Source organism: Gigantopelta aegis, chromosome 14, assembly GCF_016097555.1.
Source record: "Gigantopelta aegis isolate Gae_Host chromosome 14, Gae_host_genome, whole genome shotgun sequence".
Lineage (NCBI taxonomy): Eukaryota > Metazoa > Mollusca > Gastropoda > Neomphalida > Peltospiridae > Gigantopelta > Gigantopelta aegis.
In genome coordinates, this window is record NC_054712.1 from 3,896,056 (window position 1) to 3,907,833 (window position 11,778).

At 38.3% G+C, this 11,778-nt stretch overlaps 1 protein-coding gene across 1 annotated transcript; it reads right to left on the minus strand.

The window, feature by feature from the left end:
- Positions 1-403: 403 nt before the first annotated feature.
- Positions 404-11,048, minus strand: LOC121388323 (adenosylhomocysteinase A-like). Its single transcript, XM_041519618.1, has 9 exons — positions 10,945-11,048; positions 9,848-10,038; positions 8,532-8,660; positions 7,506-7,605; positions 6,222-6,334; positions 5,282-5,489; positions 4,344-4,549; positions 2,550-2,744; positions 404-1,567 (listed from the first exon to the last, which is right to left on the minus strand). Exons 1-9 carry the CDS (start codon positions 10,976-10,978, stop codon positions 1,436-1,438), a joined length of 1,308 nt encoding a protein of 435 aa, XP_041375552.1. The 5' UTR covers positions 10,979-11,048; the 3' UTR covers positions 404-1,435.
- Positions 11,049-11,778: the final 730 nt, after the last annotated feature.

Here is an 11,778-nt window from a genome sequence, read left to right on the forward strand (position 1 = left end):
ATTGTGATAAATTCACCAAATTTTGATAAATTTGTCACAATTTATTTAAAACTAGATTGCATTTCTTCTCTTTTTAATTCTTAGTATGTTCTCGGTCTCCTTTTTGAAGTTTTCATACATGTTGGATTATTAGTCACATATATTTGATTTTCTAGCTAAATATCTCTAACTACTTTATTTTTCATGTAGTTAAATATCTGTCATATTCACTATATACATCTGTGTGGAGATCATGTCAATAATAATAATAATAATAATTTAAAAAAAAGATAACTTGTTTAAAAACTTATCAAACTTGCTTTCGCTCGTTAGATACATTTTAAAACAACTCTGTATGAAATAAATGGTATCTAACAAACACAAATGTATTATTCTCTATTTAAAAACAAAGAAACTAAGAATCTGAATTTTTGTACCCCAATTTATTTACACTGTACATCAACACATTCCAACATATTTGATTTAACGTATACAACAACAACATTATCTTGCAGAGGTACAGAATGATAAATGAAGCTGTGTAACAGTCAACTAATATGTACCAATGTACACTAGATTTAACAGAATTATGAAATGAAAACCAAACACAAATCTGTAAATGTTAACTCATTTGTTATATTTCGCTCAAGTGGTTCATACTTGTATGAACTGAAAAATAATTGTGCTAAATTATCATAATTAAATTTTATGAAGAGGATGTATTTGAATATATTGTTTAGCATTGAATACATTTGTAGTACTGTTTGCACAAACGTTATACTTGTGTTGGGGAAAACGGTTATTACTAAGTATGCATAATTGGTGTGTGATAATTTAGTGACATCGCTGACATCTCCGAGTCTTAAATGCAACAGACATGATCACATCTTCAAACATAATTAACTGCTATAAACATTTCAATTAAATGCCAGATAAACAAATTTATGTAAACATAAACCAGATTTATCCATAAAAATATTAGTTAATTTTTAAATATTTAACAAATGTAGATCAAAAGTTAAGAGGAAGTTTGGAATGAAAATGTATTTTTTATAGCTTGCACCATTTTTTTTTTTTTAAATATACTATAGTTTTGATTAAAAAAAAAAAAAAGCTTAAATTTTTGGAGCACGATAAGTAAGCAAAACATCTAGCACCATTTAACCAGTCCGATTTACTTAAACGTGTATAGCCATAAAGAAAATTTAACTATTTTTTAATAAACTCTTGCCAGGGTATTAAAATTTCTTAATATTCAAAAACTTAAATTAAACAATTTATAAATTGTACCACTGTTAATATCCAGTTTTACGTAAAAACCCACATCATTGTTATTAATCACATAAATCATTTAACAATATTGCCGCCATGACTGCAGTCACCAGGCAAAACAACTGCACGTGAATAAACTGTTCTGGAATAAACAGATGAATGGCTGCGTGATTTTGTGCAACATTTAATAACGGTAGTGATCTGGCTTGAAAGGTCCGTCTTTAGGAATTCCTAGATATTTGGCCTGCTCATCGGTCAGTTTCGTCAACTTCACATTGAGGTGGTCCAAATGCAAGGCAGCTACCTCTTCATCAAGCTGAAGATAAAAGAAATTCATTTTAGTTCATCAATAAATTATCCAGAGATGTGATCAGAATTCAAAGTTAAAAGTTGTTGCTTTTGGTTTTAACGACAGCACTAAAACACAATGATTTATTAAACATTTATTAATGTAAAAAATATAGTAATTCTGAACTATGGTAATTGTCCATTACTAGCAATAGATGTTTTTATATGCACCATCCCAGTCGTGGTATACTGGCTAGAATGACAAATAGCCCAACAACGGGGATAGATTCTAGACCAAGTGCTTTACGCCAGGGCTACATCCCACCACTGCTAAGGCTCAACACTGACAGGGAAAAGACAAATGTCGCTCAAAATACACAACCTTGAAGGGAGTGAAAGAAAGAAAGAAGTGTTTTATTTAACGACGCACTCAACAAATTTTATTTACGGTTATATGGCGTCAGACATATGGTTCAGGACCACACAGATTTTGAGAGGAAACCCGCTGTCGCCACTACGTGGGCTACTCTTCCGATTGGCAGCAAGGGATCTTTTATTTGCGCTTCCCACAGGCAGGATAGCACAAACCATGGCCTTTGTTGAACCAGTTATGGATCACTGGTCGGTGCAAGTGGTTTACACCTACCCATTGAGACTTGCGGAGCACTCACTCAGGGTTTGGAGTCGGTATCTGGATTAAAAATCCCATGCCTCGACTGGGATCCGAACCCAGTACCTACCAGCCTGTAGACCGATGGCCTGCCACGACGCCACCGAGGCCGGTTTGAAGGGAGTGATTAATTGCTCCCATAACAGATTATAGGTAGCCATTTAAGACATTTCTATATAGAGATTTTAATATTTAAGCCTTTGGTAGTAACCAAGTTCGATACCACCCTCAGACCCCCAGTATCGTGAATCCACCAATGGCAACTGATCCTACGATCCACGACACTTCCGGAAACCAGGCTACCACTGAACAAACTAAGAACCAAGTCCAAGAGACGTACCTTCTTCGGCAGCATGTGTACTCCAACCTTGTACTTGTCACTCTTGCTCCACAGTTCGATCTGAGCGAGAACCTGATTGGTGAAAGAGTTGCTCATCACGAAGCTGGGGTGGCCGTGAGCACAACCCAGGTTGACCAATCGCCCTTCAGCTAACATGATGATGTGACGACCATTCTTCATGGTGTAACGATCAACCTAAAAGACATAAAATATTCAAAATTAAATGTACACACACATGTAGTGTTCTAAAAAAACAACAACAAAAAACCCAATTCTTGAGGCTCTTAAGTGGGAGGAGGATCATGAGAGGCGTTAAGAAATGTTGCACGTCTGGTTTTGCGAAAACCATTTTTTATTCTCCCATAAAATTTCTGACATAATTTACATGGTCATGACTGGCTATTAAAATACAGAATGGGCTATCTGAATTAGTTTTTTGTGTAACCAATAAATAGTTTAAGCCAATTTTCAATTCTCAGGTCTGCAGTTATGGGGACTGATTGGGATTAAAGGATTGATTTTATGTTCATTGCATGTGAAGTCACAACCAAATTAAATCTTGCCCCTAAAACTATGAAAGACTAGGATGAGGTGAGCACCTACCAATGGTTTCGTGTCACAGAGGCCTGCTAAACTTTAAAGTTTAATTTGTTTCATGACACCATTGGAGCATACCGATTCATTAATCGGATATTGGACATCAACCACAATTGTCTTCTGAGGAAATCTACTATTTTCCCATTAGTATCAGCAGATCATTTGTACACACTCCCATAGTCAGAACAGCATAAATCAAAGGTCCAGGAGCACTGGATTGGCAAAAGGAAAAAAAACCCAATCAGAGAATGGGTCCATCGTGGGAGTTGATCCTGTGATCCTGTGATCCAAACCACCTCAGGTGAGCACTCTTCCAACTGAGCTACACACTGCCCTGGAGAAGCCGGCTTGTCACGTGAGCATTCTACCAACCGAGCTACACACTGCCCTGGAGAAGCCGGCTTGTCACGTGAGCACTCTTCCAACCGAGCTACACACTGCCCTGGAGAAGCCGGCTTGTCACGTGAGCACTCTTCCAACCGAGCTACACACAGCCCTGGAGAAGCCGGCTTGTCACGTGAGCACTCTTTCCAACCGAGCTACACACAGCCCTGGAGAAGCCGGCTTGTCACGTGAGCACTCTTCCAACCGAGCTACACACAGCCCTGGAGAAGCCGGCTTGTCACGTGAGCACTCTTCCAACCGAGCTACACACAGCCCTGGAGAAGCCGGCTTGTCACGTGAGCACTCTTCCAACCGAGCTACACACAGCCCTGGAGAAGCCGGCTTGTCACGTGAGCACTCTTCCAACCGAGCTACACACAGCCCTGGAGAAGCCGGCTTGTCACGTGAGCACTCTTCCAACCGAGCTACACACAGCCCTGGAGAAGCCGGCTTGTCACGTGAGCACTCTTCCAACCGAGCTACACACAGCCCTGGAGAAGCCGGCTTGTCACGTGAGCACTCTTCCAACCGAGCTACACACTGCCCTGGAGAAGCCGGCTTGTCACGTGAGCACTCTTCCAACCGAGCTACACACAGCCCTGGAGAAGCCGGCTTGTCACGGACACCGCAGCGCTAGCTCTGCCACTTGCAAATTTTTGGAATAATTGGCGAATTTCATTTTAATTTGGTGAAAACAATCTGTGTAATAATTGTTATTTTGTTGGAAAATAGCTATAGGTTTTGCATTTTTGAGATAATTTGGCGAAAATTTCTTATCACCCAGAGCTAGCCCTGGACACCAGTCGACTTTACCTGAGGTTTGATCTGCTCTTTCTTGACTGCGTTGTCGTTAAGATACTTGACGTCTAGCTCGCAGTCAAAGTGGCCGATGTTGCACACGATCGTATCCTCCAGCATGTTGTCGAACTGTTTGCCGGAGATGATGCCTTTACAGCCTGTCGCAGTCACAAAGATCCTCGCCTCCTTCACAGCCTCGTCAATGGTGGTCACTTCATAACCTGACAAAACAAACCAAAAGATCCATCAGTTTAAAAGGTTCCGGTATTTAATTCTAAAAAATTTCAAAAGTAGATGATAATTCTGTTACCAGAGCTTACGCTATTTACCAATTAAAAGCTGAATTTAGCAAATATATTTCATTAATTCACCAAAAGTCTTCAATCATGTGCTGTCAGTAGATTAATAGTCATACTGAGTGTGTGTGTGTGTGTGTGTGTGTGTGGCCAGTGGAACGTTTAATTTTCTGACCAAATGAGCAAAATTGCTAATAATTTAGTCTAACTTAAAAAGAGACTTTTTCAGTTTTAAAAAGTTAAATTTCTTATTAAATTTAAAATTTTCAAGTTATGAATATATTTGTTACTTTTTGAAGATTTCCCATGAAAACAATTCACAAATCAAAACAATCCACTGATTTTCAATTAAATTTTTTTAGTTTAAAAAACAAAATCTAAAATTTCTGTAGTATTTTAATTTGTGTACAGTGCCCCAGAGGAACATTATACCAAGTTTCAAAACAATTACAATAAAATTAGAAGACAGAATTAAAAAAAAAGTTGACTGATGGATGACAGACAAAAATAGTATTACAAAAGTTCCACTAATATTCATAGCAGAGCTTACAAAATAACACCCAATGAACTCTGAAGCCCAAAACTAAATTACATATTTATACATGTATAATTTTTCTAAAGGAAAATTTATATAGGACCAGAGGAATGTGTCTTTACCTTCCATTGCTGCTTGGAGCGCAGTAATAGGATCAATTTCTAATATGATGACACGTGCGCCAAACGCCCTCAGAGCTTGTGCACAGCCCTTGCCGACGTCGCCGTAGCCGGCAACACAAGCTACTTTACCAGCCAACATGACGTCAGTGGCTCGCTTGATACCGTCAACAAGACTCTCCCGGCAACCATACAGATTGTCAAACTTACTCTGAAAACAAGAAAAGGTATTTTTTTTTTAACAATAACCTCAACAAAATTTTAAACAATGGCTATTTAAAGTTCATTTTGTTTATTAACACCACTATATCACATTGATTATTAATCATCAGTTATTGGAAGGAAGAAGGAAATGTTTTATTCAACGACACACTCAACACATTTTATTTACGGTTATATGGCGTCCGACATATGGTTAAGGACCACACAGATTTTGAGAGGAAACCACGTCGCCACTACATGGGCTACTCTTTCCGATTAGCAGCAAAGGATCTTTTATTTGCGTTTCCCACAGGCAGGATAGCACAATCCATGGCCTTTGTTGAACCAGTTATGGATCACTTGTCAATGCAAGTGGTTTACACCTACCCACTGAGCTTTGCGGAGCACTCACTCAGGGTTTGGAGTCGGTATCTGGATTAAATATCCCATGCTTCGACTGGGATCCAAATCCAGTACCTACCAGCCTGTAGACCGATGGCCTAACCACAATGCTGGTCAGTTATTGGAAGGAAATGTTTTATTTAATGATGCACTCAACTCATTTTATTTACGGTTATATGGTTAAGGACCACACATACTGAGGGAGGGAAACATGCTGTCGCCACTTCATGGGCTACTTTTTTTTAATTAGCAGCAAGGGATCTTTTATATGCACCATCCCACAGACAGGACATGTCACTTTAATGGAGTTCACTGTAGTTGGGAAGTTAAAATGTTTTACCTTTGTTACAGAGTCGTTTACGTTGATGGCCGGACACTTCAATTCTCCCTTCTCCATCATTTTGTACAGATTGTGTACCCCAGTAGTTGTCTCTTCGGACAATCCCGTGATACCTGCAAACATGATAAAATACATTCGGTATATATAAAACAATGCTTCTAGAATTTATAAAATCCACTAGCCATGGGATCGGTGATTAAAAATTCACTAGCCCTACTGTAAGTTAATACAATTTGACTAAATAGTAATAATCAGATGTATGTCACCTAAAGAGTGAGAGAGCTTAAAAACACTAATATTGGGGGGTTGGGCTGGGGGCAGGATATTCATATTTACAAAATAGACTTATTTGCAACATTTGACCCTGTTTCATTAGCAATAGTAAATAGTAGTTATTTACTAGCCCAACATTGAATATCACTAGCCATGGGAGTGGGGCTACCATAATCTATGAGCCCTGTATAAAACATTTAGAACACTGCCATTAAATGCTTAGAGCACTACAAGGAAGTCTGTTAGTTAGCTTTTATGAAGGGAATGAAACAGTAATGGTTTAAAACCAAACACGGGTTTTTTGTATATGTACACACACTTGATATAATTTAACGGTTTAATGTCTGCTGGAGTGATGTCACAGCTATCTGTGATGTCAGACTAAAAGCATTGTCACGTTCCCAGGTAAATAAATTGTTGTGCTCTGCACGCAATCACAATACTATATATTATGTCTCAGTGTACGAATCCATTTATCCAAAGTAGGAAGGAAGGAAATGGTTTATTTAACGACACACTCAACACATTTTATATATGGTTATATGGCGTCAGACATATGGTCAAGGACCACAGATATTGGAGGAAACCAGCTGTCGCCACTTCATGGGCTACTCTTTTCGATTAGCAGCAAGTTACCTTTTACATGCATCATCCCATAGACAGGATAGCACATACCACTGCCTTTGATGTACCAGCCATTGTGCATTGGCTGGAGCAAGAAATAGCCCAATGGGCCCACCGACAGGGATCGATCCCAAACAGACTGTGCATCAGCAGTGCTTTACCACTGGGCTACGACTCGCCCCTCCCTCCCCCAAAATAGTAAGTATGCGGGTAACTGAAAATGAGAAGGGTGTGCCACAAAACCCTTATTTATTATTAACTTAGTATATTTAATTGTTAAAAAAAAAAAGCATCTTAGATGCTGATGTAACGGTCTTGTTCTTAGAATCTCTTTACAAAAGATATCTAGCAATCTATCGTGAACAAGTAAGGTTCAGAACCACGTACTGTCCAGATACTTTGGATATTTCTCATGGATCAGATTCGTAAGGTCACCACCATCGTCCAAGATCATATTTAACGTCTTCCCATCTTTGAACTGCAATGTCTGGAAATGAAAAGAAATCTTTTAGATCAGTTGAACAAAGTTTATGTATTTTTAATACGCTAAGCGACTGAGAAGACCTGAACAAAAACAAAGATTTTTCAGTAATTAATCGTGTCCTGCACCCTAAAGCAGTGTTTCTGCCAGAAAGAAATTTTTGGGTATGGCGCTATGGAATTCAATGCAACCAGTCAACAGGGGAGGGGGTGTGGGGAGACCACCCCACAGAAAGAAAATTGGTTTTAGTTTAGGATTACGGTTAAGAAAATCATACATTAATGATAAGAGTAATTAATTTTGTTAAAAGGTTAACTTTAAAAAAAAAAAAAAAAATTGCAAAAAAATCTGGGTATGGCACCATACCCGTTTTACCCTCTAGCAGAAACCCTGTAAAGTGGTTTGATAATTAATAATATAGTGCTGTTTAAAAAAAATAGACAAAATATTCAACATGCATCAAGATGGGACACCTATCGGTCCAAATACGACCCAAGTTTAGGATAAAGAGTTTGTGTGTGTGTGTATCCGTGCGTACGTATACATGTGTGATTTGTCATTTTCTAATCACACGCATATTTCTTAGTTATTTTACAACAAATGTAAAAGTCTAGGAAACAATAGGTATGTCACAGATTCCATAATTATCCTGCAGTATTCGAAATAAGCACTTGTCCGTTTGTCCTGACAAATGAAGATCTGCTCAGACAAGCAAAATGTACCTTGGTGTTCAGTTCAGTTTTATTCTGAGCAACCAAGAACACTGTCCTTGCACTTGAATAAATCAAATAATTATAGAGGAACAAGTAGATTTGTAAATGTATTTGTCTGATGGACTACTGAAATTTCCTGTTTATTTCCATCACTGTCCTGGTGGGTCTCCCGATAACCCCCCACCACCCACATATAGTTAATTCTGGAATAGTTTTCACCTGTTCAATGCACCAAATATATTCCTCATCTGTCTCTCCCTTCCAGGCATAGACTGGGACACCAGTTTTGGCGATAGCAGCAGCTGCAAAATCTTGTGTGGAGAATATGTTACAGCTTGACCACTGGACCTAAAACAAGAAGAGATCTTTTACACTACTATATATTTAGACTTCAAGCCTAGCTCTAGTGCTCACCAAATTCAAACTATTCTAATTCTGTTAGAAAAGTAACTGATTTTGCAATTTTTTAAATATAATACTATAAATAATTTGTCAAACTTTCATGCACACCCACAGCTAAAATGTATTGTCCAATTACAAATTATTTTTTACAGACTAGTCATCAGAATAATGTTTCATGCAATTACTTCAAAAAGGGGGAAAACAAATGTCAATCCCAATAAAAGGCAAAGTTGCATGATTACATATAAACTATGTACTCAAATTGTAATTTCTAAGGAAATGTTGGAAACTGAAGCAGTTGTAGAGAAAATAGTCTGTAAATTTGGACAACTTAGTAGACTTATAACATGACTTAACAGCAAGGTGGCAAACATTCATTAGACAAACACAGTAAAGATTACAATTTATGTCAATTAACACTTCTGAAAGTTCTTGGGTGGAGTTGGGGCCAGGTGACGAAGCTTGCAACGGACGACCGGCCTCGGTGGCGTCGTGGTTAGGCCATTGGTCTACAGGCTGGTAGGTACTGGGTTCGGATCCCAGTCGAGGCATGGAATTTTTAATCCAGATACCAACTCCTAACCCTGAGTGAGTGCTCCTCAAGGCTAATAGGTAGGTGTAAACCACTTGCACCGACCAGTGATCCATAACTGGTTCAACAAAGGCCATGGTTTGTGCTATCCTACCTGTGGGAAGCGCAAATAAAAGATCCCTTGCTGCTAATCGGAAAGAGTAGCCCATGTAGTGGCGACAGCGGGTTTCCTCTCAAAATCTGTTTGGTCCTTAACCATATGTCTGACACAATATAACCGTAAATAAAATATGTTTAGTGCGTCGTTAAATAAAAACATTTCTTTCTTTCTTGCAAAGGACAGACAACATTGGCGTTCTTTAGTGTCAGCCTTATGTGTGACTGCACACGGAGAGGATTAAGTATCACTGCTGAAAATGGGGTAGTATGGATATATCTGAAATAATGTGGAATGCAAAAGCTGCTGGTAAAACCGATTATCATAAAATATATTGTGCATTGGTACTGTTAAGTAAATTTACTGTTAGGCCATACAGTCAACTGCCATGTGAGCCAGCAGGTAAAAATCAAGTGTTAAAAATCAATTTCTTCTATACCGTACCTCAGCACCGAGTTCTACAAGTGTTTCAATCAGCACCGCCGTCTGTGTCGTCATGTGCAGACAGCCGGCGATCCGAGCACCAGCCAATGGCTTCTTGGGACCGTACGTTTTACGCATCATCATTAGCCCGGGCATCTCATTCTCGGCAATCTCAATACACTTACGACCCCAGTCGGCCAACTTGATGTCCGCTAAAGATATAAAACAGAAAAACATCAGTACTGGTATTCATTATGGACATAATTCAGCCATTTACTTTTCAAAATATTAAAATAATTCTGGGAAGCCAGTGATGCAGTTAAGCTGCCACAAATATATAAATGGTAACATATCCAGCATCCTGGAAAATAATTTTGCATAGCCCTATAAGATCACAAATCATAGCATCATTGGCCCCTGGTAATCAAAACATCCTCGTAATTAAACAAAAGAAAAATGTAACACAAATGTAAAAAAAAATAAAAAAAATTGTGCTTTATGGGGCCTCCACAAGTGTACAGACCACATGCTTTAGGGAAGCATACAAAGTTCAATGTACAACAGGAGTTGGTGCAGGTATGTTAATACTTTTCTCAACACACATTCTGTCCCTTCTGAATACACAGGAATAGGCCTAGGGTTTTAAAACATTCATAAAAAATATTATTAAACATATTTGTCCAACAGTCTTAGGAGATGGAAGATGTACCAAAAACCTCCAAAAAGAGTAGTTTGCTCCTTGGTGAAAATCTTATTGGTTAATGACAACAAATGAAAATGAAAGAAGAAAATGCAAGTCCCGTCATCTCAAGACTCAAGGAGGCAGACCCCGCCCACATATCACCCCATCATGTGATCTACCAAGTGTCAGTTGAACAATGATCACCAAAAGCAACCGAGTGGCTTATTTGTTGTCACAACTATTTAGGGATCATAATCGGAGTTGTATGCAGTTCTTTTTATGTTTTTAATTACAAACGTAGCACCGATTATCAGTGATAAAAATGTGATTGATTTTCAAGTGAATGCACTGCTGTGCTGACTTTTACGTTTCACGTAAGGTAATAACCCCTCAAAACTCAATTACAGCAACAGTGCATATTTACTATAAAACGTACCAACTTTATACGGTGGTTTAGTGCCTTGAGCCATGTTATTAGAATATCTACGAGAAGTCAAAGCACGTGTCGAACTTGAAAGAGACCGACAAATTGTTGTCGACTTGCTTTTATACCGAATGTCACGTGATTTAATAACTAGTCTATTTTCATTGGATACAAACTCCACAAACGGGGTTAAGGCTAGGTGCCACACAGGGTGACGGTTCCGAAGCGAGTGATTGCCTTGGACCAAGCCACTGCTCTTACCAGTGGAAGGACCCGGGGGAAGGTGTGTGTGTGTTTTGCCAGGACAATGAATTGGATGTGGGCATGATAAAATTGAAAAAGAAAAGAAAAAAGAAAAAAAAAGTGACTGCTTATTTCTTTTACAAACTTTAAAACAGAAAATATTAGTTTTGGTTCATTCGAATATGAATGATTTTGATTGCATTATTCATTTGAGGAAACAGAATTTTAAAAATATCATTCACTGCATGCACAATTCTGCACAAACGTAAAGTTGTGCAAAATTACCAGTACTTACAACTTTCATAAATTTTCCAAGTCAAAGGTTTTATATAATGCATTTTGTTTGTTTGTTTAATTTCTTAAAGCCGCACACCCTAGTTCCATCCAGCGAAAATAAATTATAATTTGGTTAATCTACAAACCTGTAACACACTTAGATCACGTTTTTATCAAATGGAGTGAAAAAGCAGGTTTTATTTCGATAAATACCATGGGAATCGCCAATTGCTTGAAATAATTTTGAAAGTGAGTATTCTGATGTCACCGGTAGATGTCGCTCGAAGCACAACAATGCCTACGTCACGACAAATTTTACAGACTTGG